This window comes from Chrysochloris asiatica, unplaced genomic scaffold, assembly GCF_000296735.1.
Source record: "Chrysochloris asiatica unplaced genomic scaffold, ChrAsi1.0 scaffold00032, whole genome shotgun sequence".
Lineage (NCBI taxonomy): Eukaryota > Metazoa > Chordata > Mammalia > Afrosoricida > Chrysochloridae > Chrysochloris > Chrysochloris asiatica.
Window position 1 is genome coordinate 20,810,499 of NW_006408550.1, and position 25,762 is coordinate 20,836,260.

General features: G+C 39.6%; 1 protein-coding gene across 1 annotated transcript; it reads left to right on the forward strand.

Moving 5' to 3' along the window:
• The first annotated feature begins 4,277 nt into the window (after nucleotides 1-4,277).
• ASB15 (ankyrin repeat and SOCS box containing 15) lies at nucleotides 4,278-25,762 on the forward strand. Its single transcript, XM_006859335.1, has 9 exons — nucleotides 4,278-4,384; nucleotides 6,690-6,742; nucleotides 6,832-6,963; nucleotides 8,071-8,229; nucleotides 10,253-10,498; nucleotides 11,541-11,712; nucleotides 13,810-14,380; nucleotides 16,711-16,864; nucleotides 25,590-25,762. Exons 1-9 carry the CDS (start codon nucleotides 4,278-4,280, stop codon nucleotides 25,760-25,762), a joined length of 1,767 nt encoding a protein of 588 aa, XP_006859397.1.

Genomic DNA, 25,762 nt, shown 5'->3' on the forward strand with positions numbered 1-25,762 from the left:
TCAAGAATTGGATGCAGAGAGGACCATGCATTCGTGTTTACTTCTGCCTCCTATCTTGCAGCCCTGACCACCCCAGTCTCCAGACCAGTCAGGCACCAGCTGCCATGTGGATCCTTTTCTGTCACTGTCATGCTTCGACTCCAAAACAACAAGGGCCTGCTGACAGCAGACGTAGGGCACCTCAGACCCCCTGAGCCACACAAAGCCTCCTTTCTCAGGGTCAAAGGAAAAGATTTATGTGTCCCTGGAAGCTATTTTTTTATTTTTAGAAGTTATTGTCATCAAGAGCTGGCTGTTAAGAGCAAGATCAGAATGTTTTCTTTTCAAGGAGACAGACTGAAGACTATTTTCCTGTAGCTTTGGGAAGACCTTATATATGAAGCCATGGCCCTGCTCTGTGCAGACTCTCCTCAGTCTCTCTGTGATATTGGGGGAAGGGGGGTCTTTTAATCATGTGAAGCCTAAGTTTCTGCTTATGAGAAATGAAGCTATTATATCAGATCTAAAACATAGAATTGAAGTGAGGATGAAATAAGGCAGCGTGCATAGGGTACTCAAAACCAAGCAGGTATTCCATAATTTGTGATTATTGTCATCATCACTTTTATTATCATCAAATATATTCTAGGAGCTTACATGATCATCAAACATTCTCTTTTCCCACTACCTAAATTCAGAATTTTTCAGTTTGTTTACAAGTAAACAAACAATTATTGATATCTGAATAATACATTTCACACATAAAAATGCTAAATGTAGTGACTAATTACCTGGAGTACATGAAGAAAACTTCAGAAGATCCATAAATTCCAAAACATTATATGCAAAATTTTAAGTGGATATTTGTGCCTATGGAAGAAGAATCCATAGCCTTCATTCAATGGAACCATGATCCTAAGCAAGATTAACCAGTGCTTAAATGAAAGGCAACTTGATCAGTATCATTGTTCCAACTACTTCATAATCTCACTTACAGGTTTCTCCAGCACAACAATAGTACTAAATGGCAAATTACTACTCAGGAAGAAATCATGAATTTCCCTAGAATGAAAAGTCGGACAGCTATGAAGAAGAGGTCTTGAACGATGTCAAAATATTATTTGGTCTGTTTCCTCAGATTCCTCTGTAGGGCTTTATTTAAATAATTCACAATAGGCTGTGGCCTACCTTCAGCTGGAAATCAGTTCTATATATTTTAATTTTGAGGTACAGATACATTAAGTTTCCTTCTGCCTTCCTCATTTCATCTCCAAGTCTCTTGGGCATTTTAGTACACTCTGCAGACAGATCTTCATTTCATCCTAAATTTTCAGTACAACGTTGCAAACCACCTGTATGGTTGTTGTTGTTTGGTGCCATCAAGTCAGCTCTGACTCATAGCAACCCTATACACAACAGAATGAAACATGCCCCCAGTCCTTTTGCCATCCTCAAGTTGCTAAGCTTGAGCCCATTGCTACTGCCAGTGGGCCAATTCATTTCATTGGGGGTCTTCCTCTTATTCACTGACCCTTCACTTTACCAAGCATGATGTCCTTCTTTAGAACATCCTTTCTGATAACATGTCAGAAGTATAAGAGGTGAAGTCTGGCCATCCTGGCTTCTAGGTAACATTCTGACTGTACTTCTTCCAACACAAATTTTCTTGTTCTTCAAGCAGTCCATGGTACTTTCAGTCTTCTCTTCCAGTACCAGTAAAACATTGAAAACCTCCTGTTTAGGGGGTTGTTACTAAGTGTAACAAGTTTTCCCTCAGTTTTACCCTGGTGTCTTTAGGAATACAAAATATCCTCCTTAATAGTTGTTGTATGCCTATGCCAACGGGTCAGTTCTGACTTGTAGCCACTCTGAATAACATTTTTGAGAGCTGCTGGTGGGTTTGAACTGGCAACTTCACAGTTACCAGTCCAGAGCTTATCCTACAGTGCCACACCAGTGCTCTTCTTAATAGTAGTTATATATAAAAAACAAACAAACAACAACCCACTGTTGTCGAGTTGATTCCAACTCTTAGTGCCCCTACAGGACAAAGTAGAACCCCCTCCATTGGGTTACAGAGGAGTCCTGGTGTGGCGCTGTGGGCTAATGTGTCAGACTGCAAAGTCGGTGGTTCAAGCTCACCAGCTGCTCCTTGGAAACCCTACACAGGATCGCTATGGGTAGGAATCGTCTCAATGGCACTGCACAACAACAACAACAACAACAACAATCTTTACAGAAGCAGACTGTCATATCTTTCTTCCACAGAGCAGTTGGTGGGAATTGCCAACCTTTTGCTTTGCAGTCGAGCACTTTACCGAATGTGCCACCAAGATTCACTACAATAATGTTGTTGTTATGTGCTGTGGAGTCAGTTCTGACTCATAGTGACCCTGTACAGGGTTTCCAAGGCTGTAAATCTTTACGGGAGCAGAACACCTCATCTTTCTCCCGTGGAACAGCTGGTAGTTTCGAACTGCTGACCTTTCGGTTCACAGCCCAACTCGTAACCACTATGCTACCAGAGCTCCCTAGGACATTTAAAAAAACATTCCATAGATCAACTCAGTTCCCTAAGGAGAGTCTCATCCTGTGGTATTTTAAGTACTGGAAGCCCAAATTTCAAGCCGGGTAGCGTTAAGCCAGTGATTTAAATAGGTGAAAGGCTCAGTATCCCATTACTAATCCCAAAGCCAGGCAATGCCCCTACCATCACCACAGTGTTAGTGAGAAAGGCAACAGACACTGCAATAGGTTTAACTTCATCCTCTAACTGTGCCATCTAAAAGGTTCAGTGTCTGTCCACAGTAATGAGTGAGCAATTTTTTCCCAGTGACCGTCAAGAGCAGCCATTTGCAATATAGTTGGCTGGAAGTGAGAAAAGAAGAAAAAGGTAAAAAGGAAACAAACAAAAACCTAAGAGCTTTTCTTTCCAAAAACTTATTGTCCAAGTGAACACATAAACATGCAAAGTAAATGTAAAATGAATGTCAATGCAGCGGGTGGAAAAATATTACATAAGAGAGAGATTCAGGAATGGGAAGAATGAGAGAATGAGCCAGAGTTTCCATTGGAGAGATGTCGTGATCCAGGCTTGAGGTAGTATGGGTCATGGTTGTGAAGCCAGGGGTGGATCTCATGAATGAAAAAGTATAAAGGCAGATACATGGGAAAAATGAAGCTATGTCCAGGATGAGAATTCAAATTTGTGTAGCTATAACAGACTGTATACCTGAGGGAACTGGCCCATTGTAAGAATAAGGCAAAGGCTAGATGATGGTACCGTGTTTGTTTACTCACTTGTTCATTCATCGAACCCATTTAATGCAACAACCAGCTGCTGTTTAATTGACTCCAACTCATAGGGATGCATGTGTGTCAGAATAGAACTGTGCTCCTAGGGTTTTCTGTGGCTGATTTTTCAGAAGTAAATGACCAGGCCCTTTCTTCTAAACCCTCAAACTGACATCTTTGTTCTTTAACACGTTAAGGAGATTTTTTGCAGCAAATGTGCCTAATGCAGTACATCATTTTATTTCTTGACTGTTACTTCTGTGAGTGTTAATTGTGGATTCAAACAAAATGAAGTATTTGACAACTTCAATTTTCCCCCCATTTATTATGATTATGTTTATTGGTCCAATTGTGAAGATTTTTGGGTGTTTTTTTGTTTTGTTTTGTTTTTTTTACATTGAGGTGAAATCCATACTAAAGACTCTAGTCTTTGATCTTCATCACTATTTTAAGTCTTCTTTGCTTCCAGCAAGCAAAGTTGTGTCATCTGCATACCTATGGTTAATGGATCTTCCTACAATCCTGATGCCACGTTCTTCATATTATACAGTTTCTCAGATTATTTTCTCAATATACAGACTGAATAAATATGGTGAAAGAATATAACCCTGCCACATACCTTTCCTGATTTTACATCATTCAGGATCTCCTTGCTCTGTTCTTAGTTCATGTACCGGTTCCTCATGAGCATAAGTAAGCGTTGTGGAATGTCCACTCTTGGCAGTGTTGTCAGTAGGTTGCTATGATCTCTAAAGATCACAGAAAATCTTATGAGGCAGTCTTACTCGGTCACAGAGGATCACTACGTGTCAGAACGGACTCAGTGATACCAGGTCTTTGATGTTGCTGTGTTAAATATATATTTAAATTGTATTTGTAGTTCTTAAATGGGGATAGATGAATGAATTTTAGTTTTCCATTTTGTATCCTTTGTATTAACCCTATATGCTGATCTGTGTCATTTGCTGATAATAAAACTGGCTTTTTCAAAATTATAGCTAGGTATGAATACTAACGATGATTCTGATGAAGACCATCTTACAAATTATGATATTCAACTCAGTATTCAAGAATCCATTGAAGCCAGTAAGACAGTATTTTATCCTGAAAGGTAATGTTGAAATGGGCTGTCCTCAACAAAGCATCTTTATGCCATTCCTTTTGTTGTAAGATGAAATTAACAACATGTCCTAACTTTTCCTTAGGAAAATACTTACCCTTCTCTTCTGGCTAGGAATCTGATGGATTTACAATGTTTTATACTGTACCTAGGTTTTGGCAATCTGTTCTTTAACAAATCACCATCTCATGGGAAACAGAAATAACTTAAATGGGAAATTCCAAGTTGAATTTGTGGTTATATTTTCTAAGTTACTATGGAATCGAGAAGGACAATGGTAACTTGAACAGATTTGCAAGTATAGTTACTACAACTAAATAGATAGGGGAGATCTGTATAATCTAGAACCCATTCTACTACGGACCCAGGTAGCCCTTTATGTGTTAGATATTCCATTTTTGCGTCTTTAAAATGTGGGGGGAAATGCAAACCCACTTTATCCAAACCCAACCCACTAAATTCAGTGAAAGGGAGGAGAGTTGTGAGTTTTCACTATATGTGATGAAGTAACATGTAAGCCACTGCTTATCTAATTATTATCTAAATAATAAAAGTAAGCTCATAAAACTAAGCATAGAGTTGATGTTTTATGTTAGCAGGAGTTATATGCTCTAAATGTAAAAAATTTCTGTCGTGAATAATACATTATTATCTGACAAATACAAACTTTAGCTTACTTATACATTATACAAATATAAAAATATTCTTTTACATTGTAATATAACATATTTTATTGTAAAAACCCTATGCCAATATTCTAATATTTACAATCTTTTATTATGAAATTTACAGGATCATAAAGGATTATAAATGATCAAGATTGTTCTGTGGGAAAAGCTCTCAACTGCTGACCACAAGGTCATCGGTTCGAGCCCACCAGCCTCTCCTTGGGAGACGAATGAGATTTTCTGTTTCTGCAAAGATTCACAGTCTTAGATACCCTATGCAGGATTGCTGTGAGTTGGAACTGACGCTACAACACTTAACAACAATTATGAAAGCAGTGTTTTTGTATAGACCCAGCACTTTTTAAAACTGAACATTTGTTGTTGTTATGTGCCGTCGAGTCGATTCTGCCCCATAGTGACCCTGTATAGGGTTTCCAGGGAGCAGCTGGTGAGCTTGAACCACTGACCTTGCAGTTGAAACGGCTTTGCAGTCAGTCTGACGCATTAACCCACAGCACCACACCAGGACTCCAAAGTAAAAAAATGAATATATTACATTTAAATTTCATTTTTTGCCTTGGTTATTTTTTGTTCAGTCTTTCCCTTAATCTCCAACAGATTTTAAAACTCTAGAGTTTCCAGGAACACAAGAGGAACCCTAAAACGCTAGCCGATATTTCTGATTTTAATAGAGTAAACTCAAGCCAGTTAAGCCAGTTGCTGTCCTGCTGACTCTGACCTGTGGTGGCCCCTGTCAGGGCAGAGCTGTGCTTTATAAGGTTTCCAGTGGCTGATATTTTGCAGGTCAATTGCCAGACCTTTCTTTTGAAGAATCTCTTGGTAGACTCGAACCTCCAACCTTGTGGTTAGCAGTCGGACAAGACATCCTTTTGCACCACCCAGGGACTTCAGAGTGACAGAGAATAGTGGTGAAATATCTGTCTTCATTGAATAAACATGCACACCAGCGAAGGTCGTGAGGATTGAACCTGTAGCCTCCCGGGACAGTGACTGGGAGTTTGGAATTAGCTCAATTAATGCAAACCGGGTTTTACGTAAAACTCAACTGTTAAACAGCTCTAGCTGCAGTATATAGACCATACGCTTCCAAGCAGTGATTAAGTTCAAAGCAAAAAAATGTTTATTAAACATAGGTTGTTTTTGTTTTTAAGTTGGAAGAAATCTTAGAGATCTTCCTATTTACTCCCATCATCTTATTGATGAGGAAACCAAAATCCAGGAGAGCTAACTGGCCATCTCAGGATCACAAAATCCAAACTGAACTGTGGTTCAAACTCAAGTCCTTTGATTTCAAGGCCAATTGTTTACTCCTTTTTCATTGCTTGGAACTAATCCTTGACATCAAGTTGTTATCTAATATTTTCTGTCTACTAACATCAAGTTGTTATCTTATATTTTCTATCTTCACTAATGTTTCTAGCTTCCATGCATCACAAATACATTTTGGATCTGACTCCTAGACATTTGCATTTTTAAGTAGACAAAGTGTGGGCAGTTTCTGTAGATCTTGATTATAACTATGTACAAAAACTCAATGTAAATGAAAATTTTTTAGTTCTTTCACATATAAATAGCATAAACCTTGCTTATTTTTCTTTCTCGGGTAGATTTGTACCTCTAAGTGACCAAAACAGAAAACTTGTGAAGGCCATAAAACAAGGTAAATGGGTGCACTGTCTACAGTGGATAGATTGGAGAGTCTGCCTTGCCAAGACAAAGATTTATTACCTGCCCATGTGTCTAACTTAGGTCAGATTCTTGAGCTCCAAGACTATGTGAAATATAAAGATGCATTGGATGAAGCTGATGAACAAGGATGGTTTCCATTGCATGAAGCTGTTGTCCAACCTCTTCAACAAATACTTGAAATTGTTCTGGATGGTAAGGAAACATAAAACCTCTTTGACCAAACTGGAGTAAGTATGCAGAGTTATGAATGTTCCCAATGAACATAGCAAGTGGGCGAAAAAAGAAAGAAACCAGAAAATATTATTTGGCAGTATTCATGTTTTAAATTCAGAGAATAAAATTAGCATATTTTGTCAGGTTCCGGGTTTATCTTTTGCTCCTTTCTAAGACTGTGGCATAGAGTCCTGGTGTGGCACTCTAGGATAAGCACGGGACCACAAGATCAGTGGTTCAAACCCACCAACTGTTCTGCAGAAACCCTATAAAGGGTTGCTATGAGTTAGAACCAACTCAACAGTACTTAACAACAACAATAAGACTGGCATGTGTTGGTGGGAAGATGTGGATGTTGCTGAAAAGCAATAAAAGTTTATATATATAATACATTCATTTACTTGAATGTAAAGCTCTGTTCTTTTGGAAACCAGTTTTACATTCTTATCCTGAACTATGTTCTAAGTTAATAGATTTTCAAAGACTGCTATATAGTGCAAGAAGTAATTTAATGTTTGACTGTGTATTACATTATTTTTACATAAAGCATCATTAACAAATATGATAAATCAACCCAGTGTTAAGTATAAATAATTTTGATGTTCTATTTATAAAATGTTACACTGTATTTTAACCTTCAATGTTGCTCCCTACTTCTATGTTTTTGTTGTTATTGTTAAGTGCCACCAAGTTGCTTCCAATTCATAGAGACCCTGTATAGGATTTCCAAGGAGCAGCTGGTGGATTTGAACTCATGAATTTGTGGTCCACAGTCCAGTGCTGATCTGATAGTGCCACACCAGTATGATAAATGCCTGATACTGAAAATTAGCAAACAATTGAAATGAAACAACACCCCTGAAACACAGATAATGGTTTCCTAGCTGTCAATTTGATCGTCAAATCCATGTTCATCTACTTATACTCAATACCACTTGGTAAACATTAATCAGATCTTCTTCTAGTCTTACTTTTTTTTTATCAGTTGACTACTCAGTGGGATGTATGAGTTTATAATAGTGGGTTCTGTGTAATATGTTTTAAGTAAAAGTTTTAACTTTTCTGCACAATGCTATCACCCCTCAGCATCCTATCAAACACTCTGGGAGTTCAAGACTTGTAATGGAGAAACGCCCTTGACTTTGGCGGTCAAAGCTGGTCTGGTGGAAAACGTAAGAACTTTACTAGAAAAGGGTGTGCTAACCGACACCAAAAATGACAAAGGAGAGACACCCCTTTTGATTGGTAAATGACCTTTTTATCTGGAACTGTGATCTTTTGAGGCAATCATAAATATTTTATAACTATGTGTTAGAAGCCACTGTGTATTGGCTAGAATTATAAAACCTCTTCTCTTCCCAATTCCCAAGTCCCACATTGCCTGTCCTATGGTTTTGTTTTTCTATCATACACACAAAAAAGTCCAATGTGAAAAATAACTACATCCTTCAGTACCAAATTGTAGAGTACAACTAACCAGGTGGGAGCCAAATTAGTAATTTTATGAGGTCAGTGCCTTAGATGAACAAAAATGTCACTGCTTGTCCCTCCAGGACCCTTCTTCCCATCAGCCATCTGGGCCTGACCTTTATTTAGGGAACCATGGTGTATTGCAGCCAGACCACACAGGCATTGTCGGAGCAATCTGTGATGAACTGACACTTGTTGAGGGATTATTTTTTTCCCTGAAACTCCCTCTTCGCCCATCCCCTGAAGTTGGTGTCACCCTTCTCTAACTGGACAGCCCCAAGATTATCCTGGACAGTGGGCCCAGGCTAGGGATGAAGCCTAACTGTTTGATGTCACATGTCAGTTCTGTTGCCCTACATTACCCTCAATGACTTTGTACCATTTACAGCTCAGTTAATTTCACGTTAGACATTTTCTTTTTCATGAATCGATACACATTCTTATTCATCCTAGTTTCCTCTTTCAGTTTTCCAGTCCTTGTTGAGGAGCCATGGAAACATTGTTCTTCATTTGTATGTTTTATGAGTCAGGAAATAATCCAACCCACAGCTGGAAATAAGTACATTGCATAAGCAAAGCACATCCATCAAAAGAAGAAAATGACAACAACTTAAAATAAAAAAGAATGTATCATCCAACTCTAAAGTGTTCAAAAGAGCCTAGAATCTTTGTAAAAATTTCTAATTCCTTAAACTCTTAAGCTTAAGCATAGCTTTTGAGTATTGGGATTAAAGCTATTTTTTTAGCTTAAAGTGGTGTGTTTTTGAAATATATTTTATTTTTTAATACCTATGCCTTAGTTATATTGCATTAATATGGATGTTTTTGTTGTTAAGTGCCATTAAGTCCATTCAACCCATAGTGACTCTGTATAGGGTTTCTGAGGAGCAGCTGCTGAGCTTGAACTGTGGACCTTGCGATTTAAACCAACTTTGCAGTCTAGCGCATTAACCCACAGCCCCACACCAGGATCCCGTTACACAAATATTATGCTCCACTAATTTTCATTATTACAGCCATTTCTTTGTAAAGAATGTTTCTGTGGGTTAGCTTGGGAGGGGTTCTCTGCCATATACTTTATTATTTCTATGGTTTTCTTAGCATCCAAGATTAAATTGCAAGTATTTTAGATAGATTTAAAAACAAAAAATTAAGCTGAAGACAACTTGTTTATGTTGTTGTTTTCACTACGAAAGACAAATGTCTTGAATCAACATGTTCTCTGAGTCAGACACAAAAAGATGAGGGAAGTCATACTTACCTGATAGCTTTCTCCCTGTCTTTAACACTCCTGTGGATAATTCTGTGCACTTTTCTAACTAGAAACAATGCAGTAGGAACAAGAAGATAAATGAGGACACGTTCCTCCCTCTTAGTTTATTAACTTGCTTAATGTGAGCTCTGCACCAACAGGAGCTAGGATGAGGTCATTCCCTGTAATTACAGTTGCAGTGGCAGCTGGGTGATTCAGAGAAAGGCATTTGTCACTAGAATCGGCTTGAGACTGTCAGCAAGAGAACAACTGAGATCCCACTGCAGAGATGGCTTGCTTGCCTGCTTAGAGCAGCAATAGAGCAGGCAACTTTTCCTTCATCCTCCTAGCATGCTTTTTGGAGCCTTTTCCCTCACTTGGCCTATGCCTTTCAGTCAGCATTTGGCCTCCTGGCTGCCCTGAACCATAGAGGTAAAAAGAATAGTTGTTACCTATTACCTACGTTCGGCAATTAGGTTAATATCATCTACGGTATTCTTGTCGTGAGGCCTGCTGTTGACTGTTGTTTTTAAACAAATTTCCCAGCTGTGAAAAAGGGTTCCTATGACATGGTGTCTGTTCTGATTAAACACAACACCAGCCTTGACCAACCCTGTGTCAAACGATGGTCGGCAATGCATGAAGCAGCCAAGCAGGGTCGCAAGGACATCATTGCTCTGCTTCTAAAACATGGCGGAAATGTCCACCTGAGGGACGGATTTGGAGTCACACCCTTGGGTGTCGCTGCTGAGTACGGCCACTGTGATGTGTTGGAGCACCTAATCCACAAAGGTACTGCGCCTCTCTGCCTCTCTCCTCTCCATTTCCTCCTCACAGGCTCTTCTTCCACCCCTCATGTGAGTGGCCTCAGGCCTTCAACCCTGTCCCACACCTAATTAAACAGTACATACATCATGGCACCCAATTCAATGACCACTCTCTGGAAACAGCCAATTTTCACCAAGATGCCACACCAGGATCTCACACTCATTTTCTCCTCAATCCTCCTCTCTTCCCACTTCCTGTATAATAATTTCTCTCAGCCTAACCTTGAGTTTTTTCTAACTCCTCCATCACCCTTCAGTCTGTTAAGTCCCATCACCTGTCCCCACCTTTGCAATCCCGCTGTCATCTTGGCAGGTCCTCTTGCATCTTCTCTGGAGCAGTGCTTTGTGTCCTTGTCATCAGAGAATCCACACAATTCAGCTCATTGCACTAAGAGTTGTTGTTGTTAAGTACTGTTGAGTCAGTTCTTACTCATAGTGACCCTGTATAAGGTTTCCAAAGAGCAGTTGGTGGGTTTGAACTGCTAACCTTGTGATTCACAGTCCAGGGCTGATTCCACAATGCCACAGCAGAAGTCTGGCGTGACCTCTGTTCACATGACCACATGACCAGCATTTTCTCCCACCATCTGCCAGCAATAAAATGTACTTCACACGTTCAAACACTTTGAAATAGGTACCACCACTTTTAAGAGCCATACTGGGTACCTTAAGTGACCAATCATTGATGCTAAGGCACATGATGCTAAGTTTACATAGGGTCACTAAGGAACAGTTATAATAATGTTGAAAAACCTTCAGTGATGCCCCACTGACTCACGCACACACTCCCACCCATGATCGTAACGTGATTCTCCATGTTTATCCCCCATTGCCTCTCAGAGGCACCTCCAAAATAAAGGCCTAATGATCTGCTTCTGAAAAGTCAGCCACTGAAAACACTGTGGAGCAGAATTCTACTCTGGTAGACATGGGGTCACCATAAGGTGGAATCATGGTCTTGACATTCTCGTCCAGTTATCATTATGCTGTGTGTGTTGTGCTGCTAGGTGGTGACGTATTTGCTTTGGCGGATGATGGAGCGTCAGTGTTGTTTGAAGCAGCAGGAGGGGGCAATCCAGACTGTATTTCACTCCTGCTGGAATATGGAGGAAGTGGAAATGTACCTAATAGAGCAGGACACCTCCCTATACACCGAGCTGCCTATGAGGGTCACTATCTGTGAGTAGTAAATCATAGTCATTGTTTTAGGTTAAAAATGCAAGATTATATATATAGTCACAAGTCTCTCTATAATACCCTCCCAAATCCAAATAACTGACAAAATATTCACAATGGTTTATGTAGATATTTAAAACTCATCTGATTTTTTGCCTTCTTTTTATCTTCCTATATTTTATAAAATTCCCATGATGCATGTAACTACTTTTGTAATGAAAGGAGAGTCACTTTTAGAAAGAATTAACCTGTAAGTGAGAATTCTACAGAAGCCACCACCCTCCCTTCCTACCACTTCCCCCATCCCGAAGTGACTCTTAAATTTTTAACAAAAGACATAATAAATTTGCTTTTTGGCTAAGGATTATGACCATACTGTCAGCATTATTCCAATTTTCAGTAAAACCTTCAGACTACTAGAGTAAAATGTCAGCTATTCTTGAGTAGATGAGCTTCATTATAAGTGTGTTCTTCTTGTTGTTAAGTGCCATCGAGTCGGTTTCGACTCACAGCAACCCTGTATAGGGTTTCTGAGGAGCAGTTGGTGAACTTGAACCACCGACCTTGAGGTTCAAACTGACTTTGTAGTTCAGAGCACCACATCAGAACTCCTAAATTTGGAATTATAAGTTTAGATTTCTTTATTTCATAAAAAAATACCCATTTTTTTAAGTCACAAAATGTGCCAAAATAAACACATCAGAAGAAGCCTAGAATCATAATATGAAACTACCCAACATGATGATTCTAGGCAATAAAAAGAATTTCACATGTTCAAACACTTTGAAATAGGTGCTGACACTTCTGCTAGCCACATTGGGCACCTTATATGGCCAATAATTGGTGCTAAGTGACATGATGCTAAGTTTACTTGGATTTACTCCCAGTGTTCATAAATTCACACATGGTAGCTCTGAATTAGGCACAAGAGATCAAGTTGTCCTTGCTTGTGGCAATATATGACTATTGGTCAGTCAAGTGTGGAATTCACAACTATTTATCACATGTGCTTAGAAGCATAAACCATAGACAGTTATCTCAAGCAGTCTAATATACAGTTGTTATTGCTAAGTGCCATTCAGTTGGTTCCGACTCATAGCGACCCTGTATAGTGTTTCTGAGGAACAGCTGGTGGGTTTGCAGTCTGGGTTGTATCCTACAGTGCCACACCAGGACTCTGAATATAAGGTTGATGGAATAACAAAGACCCCTTTTGGTTAATACTTAAATTGCAAGTTATATGGAGGTAGACAAGATGTGCATGGCCAATATTAAAGGAGAGATTGCTCAGGAAGCAGTGAGAAAGGAATGGTGGTGTTGGTGTTGGTGTGCTGTGGAGTCGATTCCAATTCATATGACCCTGCATAGGGTTTCCGAGACTGTAAATCTTTACAGAAGCAGACCGTCTCATCTTTCTCCCACAGAGCTACTGGTAGATTCAAACTACAGACCTTTCAGTTAGCAGCCCAACTCATAATCACTATGTTCATGAATTAGAATTCAAAAGGCCTTAATTCTAATCACTGCTCCATATTGACATGACCTTGAGAAAGTCATGTTAACTCTATGGACTTCACATTGTTTTCCTATCACATGAAGGCTTGAACTAAAAGACAGCCAATGTCACTTCCAGCTCTCCCTTCCTATGACTCCATAATTATGGTGGTCAGGATTTTGAAGCATTCTCCTATAGCATCAGATAAGCTTACTTTAATTTGTGGGGACTTTTTGAAGTCCTTTTGTAATTTTTTTTATTATTAATGAGCATAAATTGCATATACATATTATATTGTTAGGGGAAGACTTCAAAGATGGCAAGGATTCCTGGGGAACCATAACACCCAACAAAACATATAAGATCCAGCATATCCCCCAGGGATTTTTTAGGAGGAGCTAAATCACAACTAAACTAAATTATTTAAACTAAACTCACTGGTAGTAGCTTGATGGACAAACGTTAAATGCATTAGTAGAAGATTATCTAGAAAATATAAACAAAACTGAACAAACTGTATTCACTTGCATCGTGAGGAAGATGGTTTATTTTAATCTCTTGATTTTTCTTAACACAATGTGGACATTTGACTTTTTATTTTTTAGTGCTCTGAAATATCTTATCCCAGTAACATCCAAACATGCAATCCAGAAAAGTGGGCTAAGTCCAATTCACTCAGCAGCAGATGGACAAAATATACAGTGCTTAGAACTGCTCATTGAAAATGGTTTTGATGTCAACACTCTGCTGGCTGACCACATTTCCGAGAGCTATGATGACGGAAGGAAGACAGCGCTCTATTTTGCCGTTTCTAATAACGATATCCGATGCTCTGAAGTCCTGCTGGCTGCAGGTGCTGATCCCAACCTGGATCCGCTCAACTCCCTTCTTGTGGCAGTGAGGGCCAGTAACCACGAAATCGTCCGGCTGCTTCTCTCCCATGCAGCCGATGTCAACTGCTACTTTATGCACGTGAACGACACTCGGTTCCCCAGTGCCATTCAGTATGCCCTAAATGACGAGGTAATGCTCAGGCTGTTGCTGAATAATGGCTACCAAGTGGAGTTGTGTTTTGACTGCATGCACGGGGACATCTTTGGGAACTCTTTCGTGTGGTCAGAGGTGGAGAAAGAGGTACTGCCCGGGTGGACGTCTTCTGTAATCAAAGATAATCCGGTGAGTCACATGCTTTTCTTCTTCATATTGGGTCATCATCCTCACTCTTATTGTCACTCATTTAGGGATCTCACAAGGAAAGGAAGATTCAACTCTAACTTTTGAATCTTTGTGTGCAATGATATGGGAATGTAAATGTAAAGATTGGCCAAAAAACAAAACAAAAGATGTTCTTTATTTTTCTTGAAATGAAATTTTGATATACTGTTGTTGTTGTTAAGTGCCATCAAGATGGTGTAGACTTATAACAACCCTGTGTAGAGCAGGACAAAACACTGTCCGATCCTGGGCCAACCTCACTATTGTTGCCACGCTTGAGTCCATTGATGCTGCCACTTGACCAATCCATCTCTCTGGAGGTCTTCCTCTTTTTCTCTGACCCTCCACCTAACCAAACATGATATCCATCTCCAGGGACTGGTCCCTCCTGACAATATGTCTGAACTATGAGAGACCAAGTTTGGCCATCTTGGCCTCCAAGGAGCACTCTGGCTGCACTTCTTCCAACACAGATCTGTTGGTTCTATGGGCAGCCTATGGCACTTTCAATATTCTCCTTCAACACCATAACTCAAAAGCATCAATTCTTCTATGGTCTTTCTTATTCACTGCCCATGCATATGAGGTTATTGAAAATACCATGGCTTGAGTCAGGCGCACCTTAGTCCTCAAGCTGACATCTTTGCTCTTCAACACTTTAAAAAGATCCTGTGCAACAGATTTGCCTAATGCAATACATCATCTGATTTCTTGACTGCTGCTTCCATGAGTGTTGATAGTTGATCCAAGAAGAATGAAGTCCTTGACAACTTCAATCTTTTCTCCGTTGATAAGAATGTTGTTTATTGGTCCAGTGGGGAGGATTTTTGTTTTCTTTACATTGAGATGTAATCCATACCAAAGGCTGTGCTCTTGGATCTTCATCAGTAAATACTTAAAGTCTTCTTCATTTCAGCAAGCAAGGTTGTACCATCTGCATATCGCAGGTTATTAATGAGTCTTCCTCTAATCCTGATGCCACATTTTTCTTCATATAACCCAGCTTCTTGGATTATTTGCTCAGCATACATGTTGAATAAGTATGGTGAAAGAATACAAACCTGACATACACCTTTCTTAATTTTAAACCACTCAGTGTTCCCATGTTCTGTTCAAACAACTGTCTCTTGGTCCATGTACAGATTCCTCATGAGCACAATTAAGTGTTCAGGAATACTCGTACTTCGCAATGTTGTCCATAGCTTGTCATGATCCACACAATCGAAAGCCTTTGCATAGTCAATAAAGCACAGGTAAACTTATTTCCGGTATTCTCTGCTTTCAGCCAAGATCCATCAGCAATTATATCCCTCATTCCATGTCCTCTTCTGAACCAGTTTGAACCTCTGGAAGTTCTCTGTCAATGTATGCTTACAGCCATTTCTGTAATACCTTTAGTAAAACTTTACTTGTATGGGATATCAAACATATTGTTAGATGATTTCCACATTCTGTTGGGTCACCTCTCTTTGGAATGGGCACAAAGATGGTTCTCTTCCAATCAGTCGGCCAGACAGTTGTCTTCCAAATTTCTTGGCAGAGAAGAGTGAGTACCTCCTGTGCTGCCTCACTTTCTTGAAAGATTTCAATTTTTATTCCATCAATTCCTGGATCCTTGTTCTTTGCCGATTCCTTCAATGCACCTTGGGCTTCTTCCTTCAGGATCATTGGCTCTTGATCATATGCTACCTCTTGAAACGGTTGAACATGAACCATTTCCTTTTGGTACAGTGACTGTGTATTCCTTCCATCTTCTTTTCTAATTTCTGCATCATTCAATAATGTGAAAATGTATGAAATGAATGGCTTCTGCTTACTTGGTGACAGACTGGAGTTAGATGGAAAGAAGTCTGATTCTTCTATGTTGTGTTGACTGAAATTGCATCTAAAACCCAAACCAAAGCCATTGCCATGGAGTCTATTGTGACTCATAGGGGACCCATAGACAGAGTAGAACTGCCCCAGAGGGTTTCCAAGACAAAGTCTTGAGGAAGCAGACTGCCACATCTTTCTCCAACAGAGCAGTGGGTGGGTTTGAACTGCTGACCTTTTCATTTGCATCCAACTGCGTTAACCACCATGCCACCAGAGTCTGATAGTTCACAGGAACAAACAAGCAATTTATTTTTCATTTTTGTTTCAGTATGGGGAGGGGTTTTATTTCCTGTAAAAGAAAGAATGAAAGAAAAAAAAAAGATGGCAATTTTTCATGACAAAATTGAGTATTGATGTATATGTTATACATATATGGTATATGGGAGTCCTAAACTAAATGCCACCCCTTCTCTCAGTTCTGTGAGTTTATTACAGTTCCTTGGATGAAGCACTTGGTAGGCACCGTTATCCGCATATTAATAGATTACATGGATTATGTCCCTCTGTGTGCCAAGTTGAAGTCTGCACTAGAAGTACAGAAAGAATGGCCAGAAATCCGTCAGATACTAGGTAAAAGTTTCCCTGAAAATTTTTATTGAAGTATGTGTATGGGGGAGCTTCTTACTGCCTTCTTTGATCTTATTTCAGTGTTAGTTGCCTCTGGTTTCAGAATATCCAGGTTTTTAAAAAATCATTCATAATATTTCCTCTGATGAGAGATACAAATTCTTCTTGATATTTTCCAACTCTTTAATTATATAATGAGTAAGAATATAACTATACGAACATTCTGACTTGAATTCATTTTCTTAGTTAATTTCTATACTATTGTACAGTAAGTATACTCTACCTGTTTTGTTTCTGTATTCTCAGGGCTAGCATGGTACTCAATACTAGTACTAGTAAATGCTCAATAAATCCTTACTGAACCGATGAATGAATGGAAGGAATTAGAATTGTCTTTTTGATATGCTCTCTTTCAAGGTTTTACTGGACAAATTCCTACCACCAAAGTTTTATGTTACAGGCAGATCATTTCGGTGTTGCAAGTTGAGTGTTCTTAATTATCATCATAAAAAGAGGTTCATAATTTAAAGTTTCAACAAAAATGCATCTTAATTATTCCCAAAAAATGCAAATTAGAGAAAAATCATAGGCTGAATATGTTTTCTGTTTCCAAATATAAGCTTGGAAAAATGAACTTTCAAAATCTACTTGGACATTAACGTCATGGAGGATAAAAAGGATTCATAGAATTTTCCATGACATTTAAATAATCTGGCACTCTTAATATATCTAAATAGGACGTAAATATAACATAAAACTGCATAACCATTGTTATGCAAATCTAATAAGGCCAAGAAGATGAAACTGAAATGTGAAGCTGACTTCAATGCCACATTTGTTCATTATAAAGATGTGGCGCTGTAGGGTCAGCACTGGACTACGAAATACAAGGTCAGCAGTTCAAACCCACCAGCCGTCCTCAGAAACCCTATACAGAGTCGCTATGAGTTGGCACTGACTTAATGGCACATATGTTTTCACCAAAACATTTTGTTTTAATCAAAGTTTTACACATTTAATGAATTGATCTGAATTCAGACTGTTTTGACTATGTATAGGCTAGTGCAGACTTTGATGGGCTAGAAAGTATGATCATTCATATATTTGCAGACGTGAAGCCTTGGATGCTTCTCCACTGGCTCTTCCTCTGGAATGATTTCTACAACAGGACTTTGTGAACACTGAAACACGAGCCTTACAAAATCCAATGAGCAATGTAATATTGTGAACCAAGGGACTGCGTGGTGGGTTCAGCTCGACCTAGGATGCAATGGAGTTCTGACCTTTCCTGGGAGGAAGAGTCCTGAATTGTATAATGCCTATGTCTTTCAGAGCTGATGGCATTCCAGAACCAATCATCTTGTGTTTTGTTTTTTTTACATTGGGAGGAGGAGTGGTTTTATTTCCTGGTGAATAGTCATGCCAGCTGTGTAACTTTAACAGTGGTCTCCTACTGCACATTATGGCATGTTGTTTTTGTTGTTAAGTGACATCAAGTTGTTTCTGACTCAACAACCCTGTATAGGGTTTCCAAGGAGCAGTGCGTGGGTTTGAACTACTAACCTTGTGGTTAGCAATCCAATGCTTATCCTACAGTACCACACCAGTATTCACACATTATGACTTTGTTGTTGTTAAGTGCCATTGAGTTGGCACAACAGAACAAAACACTGCCTGATCCTGGGCCAGCCTCACTACTATTGCCACGCTTGAGTCCATCGATGCTGTCCCCTGGCCAATCCATCTAGTTGTGGGTCTTCCTCTTTTTCTCTGACCCTCCACCCTACCAAACATGATATCCTTCTCCAGTGACTGGTCCCTTCTGACAATATGTCCAAAGTATGAGAGACGAAGTTTGGCCATCTTGGCCTCCAAGGAGCACTCTGGTTGCACTTCTTCCAAAACGGATCTATTGGTTCTTTTGGCAGCCCATGGCACTTTCAATATTCTCCTCCAACATCATAACTCAAAAGCATCAGTTCTTCTGCGGTCTTCCTTATTCACTGTCCAGCTTTCGCATGCATATGAGGCTATTGAAAATACCATGGCTTGGGTCAGGCGTACCTTAGTCCTCAAACTGATGTCTTTGCTATTCAACACTTTAAAAAGGTCTTGTGCAGCAGATTTGCCTAATGCAATATGTCGTTTGATTTCTTGACTGTTGCTTCCATGAGTATTGACAGTTGAGCCATAAAGAATGAAGTCCTTGACAAGTTCAATGGTTTCTCCACTGATAAAGATGCTGTTTGTTGGTCCAGTGGTGAAGATTTTTGTTTTCTTTACATTGAGTTGCAATCCATACTAAAGGCTGTGCTCTTTGATCTTCATCAGTAAATGTTTCAAGTCCTCTTCACTTTCAGCAAGCAAGATTGTATCATCTGCATATCACAGGTTGTTAACGAGTCTTCCTCCAATCCTGATGTCACGTTTTTCTTCATAGAACCCAGCTTCTCAGATTATTTCCTCAGCATGCAGGCTGAATAAGTATGGTGAAAAAATACAACTTTGTTGTACACATTTTTTAATTTTAAACCATTCAGTGCCCCCATGTTCTGTTTGAATAACTGCTTCTTGGTCCAGGTACAGATTCCTCATGAGCACACTAAAGTGTTCTGGAAAACTCATACTTCGCAATGTTGTCCATAGCTTGTCCTGATCCACCCAATCGAAAACCTTTGCATCACCTGTAAACTTGAAAAGCTGAAGTGGCCAGGCTCTCTTTCATGACTGAGAGCCAAACTGGGGGTCAAGCAGGACCAGGACCAGAGACAGTCCAGATAAAGGGGACGAGGGAGAGTAGAACCAGGATACCTCAGGGAGCAAGTCACCCTATTTTGAATCCTTGCAAGAAAACAACAGAATAGGGAGCTCTGACGTTAGAAGAGCTTTCCTGAGCCAAGCGTCCTTCTAAAAGTTCAAGGACACAAAGTTCACATTAGAATGGACAAGAGCAAAGTTGCCCAATGTTCAAACCTGCAGAGTATGCAAAGCACACAGAGTATACAATATCAAATCCTACACAAATGGAAGAGGAATGGTTTTATATTCATCAATAAAAAGAACATTTCAAGATCTGTCTTAAAATACAATGCTGTCTGTGATAGGATAATAATATCCATAAGCCTACAAGGAAGACTGGTTAACAATATTCAAATTTACAAACCAACCACTAAAGCCAGTGATGATGAAATGGAAGAATTCTACCAACTTCTTCAGTCTGAAATTGATCAAGTATGCAAAGATGTATTGATGATTACTGGTGATTGAAATGCAAAGATTGGAAACAAAGAAGAAGGACCAGCAGCTGGAAAACATGACCTTGGTGACAGAAACAATGCTGCAGATCACATGATAGAATTTTGCAAGACCAGTAAATTATTCATAGCAAATACCTTTTTTAAACAACATTAAAGATGACTGACTATACACATGTACCTCACCAGGTAGAATGCACAGAAATCAAAGTGACTGCATCTGTGGGAAGACACTATGGAAAAACTTCATATCATCAGAAAAAACAGGCCAAGGGCAAACTGTGGAACAGACCATCAATTGCTCATATGCAAGTTCAGGCTGAAGTCGAAGAAAATTAAAACAAGTCTATGCTGAAATTTGACCTTGAATATATTCCAACTGAACTTAGAGATCATCTGAAGAATACATTTGAGGCATTAGATACTAATGACCAAAGAGTAGTAGAGATGTAGGGTGACACCAAGAACATCACACAGGATGCATGAATCATGACAATCTATGGACAATATTGCGAAGAATGAATACTCCAGAACACCTAATTGTGCTCATGAGGAATCTGTACCTGGACCAAGAGGCAGTTGTTCAAAAAGAAGGGGACACTGAATGGTTTACAATCAGGAAAGGTGTGCACCAGGGTTGTATTCTTTCACCAAATTTATTCAACCTTTATGCTGAGCAAATCATCTGAGAAGCTGGACTAAATGAAGAATAGCATGGCTTCAGGATTGGACAAAGACTCATTAACAACCTGTGATATGCAGATGATACAACCTTGCTTGCTGAAAGCAAAGAGGACTTAAAATACTGATGAAGATCAAAGATCACAGCCTTTAGTAGGTTATACTTCAATGTAAAGGATACAAAAGTCCTCATAACTGAACCAATAAATAGCATCATGATAAATGGAGAAAAGAGTGAAGTTGCCAAAGGTTTCATTTTGCTTGGGTCCACTATCAACACTTACCAACACAGCAGTCAAGAAATCACATGATGTATTGCATTAGAGGTCTGCTGCACATGACCTGTTTAAAGAGTTCAAGAGCAAAGATGTCAGTTTAAGGAAGAAGGTGTGCCTAACCCAAGCCACTGTAATTTCACTAACCTCATATGAATGTGAAATAAGGAAGACCATAGTAGAATTGATGCATTTGAGTTATGGTGTTGGAGGAGAATATTAAAAGTACCATGGACTGCTAGAAAATGAAACAAATTTGTGTTGGAAGAAGTATAGCCAGAATGTTCCTTAGAAACCAGGATGATTAAACTTCATCTCTCTTACTTTGGACATATTATCAGAAGGGACCAATCCCTGGAGAAGTACATCTTGCTTGGTAGAGTAGAGGGTCAGCAAAAAATAGGAAGACCCCCAAACAAGATGGATTGGAGCTATGCAGCAGCAATGGGCTCAAGCTTAACAACAATATGAGGAGGGTGCAGCGCCCGGCAGTGTTTTGTTCTGTTGTGTATAAGATCACTGTGAGTTGGAACTGCTTGATGGCACCTAAAAACAACAACATACAGAGTTACTATTATAAAGAACAAAGAACAGAATAATATCCCTACAGACACTGAAACATACTAGAAGGGTGACCTCAGAACAGATTAAAATTGAAACCTATTTCAAAGCAAGCTAAAGCATAAGGAAGGTGATACAAGACATGAACACCCTCCACCCCACAAATTCCAAAACAACCCAGTGTCCTCAAATCGATTCCAACTCACAGAGAGACCCTATATCCAGGGTAAAACTGTCGCGTAGCATTTCCAAGGCTGCAATCTTTATGTACGAAGACTGGGCAGTCCAGAACCTGTGTCAGCCAGCCTCCACAGAGAAACTTCCTCTGCCAACAACTAAACAAAGATACATATTATTTAAAGAGTACAATTTATATGAACAAGGATTGAACTTGTCTGGGGAGCAGGTGTTAAGTTTGAGCCACTGTTAACCTTTTGGTTAACAGCTAAGTGCTTAACTTCTGCATTACTAGACTCTTACAAGACATGAAGATTAGAAAAGGCCGGTAATGAAGAAACAGATCTGAGAAAAGAACTAGAAATAAAAAGAAAAGATTAATTGAAAAATTGAAGGCTAGTCTACCATGACCAGACACAGAACTAATAATGCAATAGATACTGCCTTAAGAAAAGTAGATGAAAAGGAACAAAAATTTAAAACTGAAATCAAAATGAAGGGACAGATAAAAACATCTGAGAGAGAGTGAAAAATTTTTTGAAGTGAGACCATGAAGGGTAAACATATGAATGAATAACAGAATTTTGGAGACAGAAGACCACATCAAGGAAATAAAACAAAATTATTTTAAAGACTGTATTTTAAGAAAAATTTGTTGTAATATAGTAGATTTGAAACTACAAATTTCTGCCCACATACTTTGGGGAGAGAAGATTAGATTTGTATTAAACTTGTCTTCAACATGCTTTATTACTAAAAACAACAGAATAACATATTAGAGCACCCATGGCAAGAACATGTCAGCCAGGGATGGATACACAGCAAAATTGACGCTCAGTGATCAATTGTCTACATACAACAACTCAGACAATACATGACTGTCTCCTTTGTTGTTGTTGTTAAGTGTTGTCAAGCTGGTTCCTACTCGTAGCAACCATGTAGAGTGTCTCTGAGGAGCAGTTTGTTGGGTTTGAAGTACTGACCTTGCGATAGGCAATACAGTGGCACACCATGACTCTTACAAATAAGCGTTGTTGTTGTTGTTAGGTGCCATCGAGTCGGCACCGACCCATAGTGACCTTATGCACAGCAGAATGAAACACTGCCCGATCCTGGGCCAAACTCAATACTGTTGCCACACTTAAGTCCATCGATGCTGCCACTTGGCCAATCCATCTCATTGGGGGTCTTCCTCTTTTTCTCTGACCCTCCACCTTACCAAACATGACATCCTTCTGCAGTGACTGGTCCCTCCTGACAATATGTCCGAAGTAGGAGAGACGAAGTTTGGCCATCCTGGCCTCCAAGGAACACTCTGGCTGTACTTCATCCAAAACAGATCTGTTGGTTCTTTTGGCAGCCCATGGCACCTTCAATATTCTCCTCCAACACCATCACTCAATGACTAATGAGCTACAGCCTAAGGGCTTCCCGTCAGTGGCTGTAGAGACCATTCAGAGTCACGGTAACCCCGTGTATGTCAGAGTAGAGAAGTGCGCCATAGGCTTTTCAGTGTCTGCTTTCCAGCAGCAGATTGCCAGACCTGTCTTCCAAGGCACCACTTACAAACCACTCAGGGACTCCATTCCAGCCATTCATTGTTGTTACATGCCCTCACATCAGTTACGACCCATAGCAACCCTGTATAGGGTCTCCGAGGCTACACATCTCTGCCAGACCAGAAAAGTCTCATGTTTTTCCCATGGAGCAGCTGGTGGTTGGCAGTCCAGTGCAGGAGCACATCATTGTCGATACAGAGTGCAAATCAGTTGCTTGCTATGAGCATCACTAACCACTGGAGGGCAGCATCACTCCAGGTATCGATAAGGCAATGCCTTTGTGAAGCAGAAAATGAAGTGGCAATTATTTTATAAAATGGATTTATTCTGCCGATTTGGGTAATAAATCTGCTTCAATGATTTTTAGGAAACATTGTTTGAACAGACAGTAAATGTTGATAATTATAACAGAAATGTTGAAAATATAATGGAAATGTAGTCACTTTTATTATTGAATTGAGTGATTTTTACCATTTATTGAGCGGTTACAATATACAAAGAGCTTTAATAATATTTTGCATGAATGAATTAATCTTCAAACCATCCCATGAGGTTATCCACATTTCATAGAAGAGATTACTGAGTTCCCAGGGTTAGTAACTTGTCTAAGGACACACACAATTGGCAGAACCAAGATGTGAATCAAAGGTGACTTAGTTCCGAGCTCACAGTCTAAAACCATATACCATGCTGCCTTTTTATTCCTTCATGAAAAATAAAAACCAGCAAAACAAAACAGACACAGTTAGCATCAAATTAATTCCAACTGGTGCCAGCGCATGTGTGTGTTAGAGTGGAGCACTGTGCTTCATAGGGCTTCCAATGGCTGGCCTTTTGGAAGTAGATTGTAAGGTCTTTTAGAGTCACCTCTGGGTGAACTTGAGTTGGCAACCTTTTGATTATTAGCAGATCCTACCACTCAGGGTTGCCATAGAGTTGATTCCAACCCATAGCGACCCTGTATAGGGTTTCCAAGGAGCAGCTGGTGAGCTTGAACCACTGACGTTGCCATCAAACGACTTTGCAGTCTGATGCATTAGCCCACAGAGCCACAACAGGACTCATGGAAGCAGCAGACAAGAAATCAAACGACGTATTGCATTAAGCAAATCTGTTGCACAAGACCTTTTTAAAGTGTTGCAGAGCAAAGATGTCAGCTTGAGAACTAAGGTGTGCTTGACCCAAGCCATGGTGTTTTCAATAACCTCATATGTATATGAAAGCCACACAGTGAATAAGGAAGACCATAGAAGAACTGATGCTTTTGTATTATGGTGTTGGAGGAGAATATTGAAAGTGCCATGGGCTGCCAAAAGAACCAATAGATCTGTTTTGGAAGAAGTGCAGCCAGAGGCCAAGGTGGCTAAACTTCATCTCTCATACTTTGGACATATTGTCAGGAGGGACCAGTTGCTGGAGAGGACTATCATGTTTGGTAAGGTGGAGGGTCAAAGAAAAAGAGGAAGACCCCCAACAAGATGGATTGGCCAGGTGGTAGCATCAATGGGCTCAAGTGTGGCAACAGTAGTGAGGTTGGCCCAGGATCGGGCAGTGTTTCGTTCTGCTGTGCATACGGTTGCTATGGGTCGGTTCCAACTCGATGGCACCTAACAACAACAACAACCAGTCAGGGGCTCTTTCATATTGCAGGTGTACTGTATTGGTTGCAGGTGTACTGTATTGGTATTCTAGCGTAACATAGATAACAAAGTAAGAATTGAAAATAAAGACTAAAGTCAGATATTTGAGAAATGTTAGTAGTTTTGGGGGGAGAAATGTAAAATGTTTGTGCATCAAACACTGGAATTAAACTTAAGATTGTATCATTTGCATCTGACATTTTCTGAACAATCATTCACCAGAAATATGGGTAGAAGAGAGAGTAAGGAAAGAAATATATCTCTATAGCACTCTAAAAAGTAAATAGCAGGAGATGTGAGCATTTACTTTCTTACATCAAGTCCATTCATTCATCATTCATCAAATTCTAGTTGATTATCAACCATGAACTGAACTCTCTTCTTGGTACAGATGGACTAACTCTGGGTCCTCGAGGAGCTTACATTCTTGGGGAGTGGCCTAGAATGCTTCATTATCATGTGAATTTCACTAAGAGTCACCAGTTCCTAAAAGTGTGCATACATTTTTTCAGAATATTACTCTAAAGCAGTCTGTATCTAACAGGTCAATCCACTAATACTGGTTTTCCCATTCATTCTAGAGAATCCTTGTTCACTAAAGCATTTGTGTCGGTTAAAAATTCGAAGACTAATGGGTCTCCAGCGCCTCTGCCAGCCAGTCTCCATGGAAAAACTTCCTCTGCCAACAACTATACAAAGATACATATTATTTAAAGAATATGATCTGTATGGACAAGGACTGAAGTTGCCATAA

Bases quoted from the DNA above. Each gene is read 5' to 3' on its own strand.
- ASB15 (XM_006859335.1), top strand. From the start codon at position 4,278: ATGAATACTAACGATGATTCTGATGAAGACCATCTTACAAATTATGAT. The intron at 6,964-8,070 runs GTAAGGAAACAT...ATCACCCCTCAG, and splicing joins ACTTGAAATTGTTCTGGATG to CATCCTATCAAACACTCTGG. The intron at 11,713-13,809 runs GTGAGTAGTAAA...TTTATTTTTTAG, and splicing joins GCCTATGAGGGTCACTATCT to TGCTCTGAAATATCTTATCC.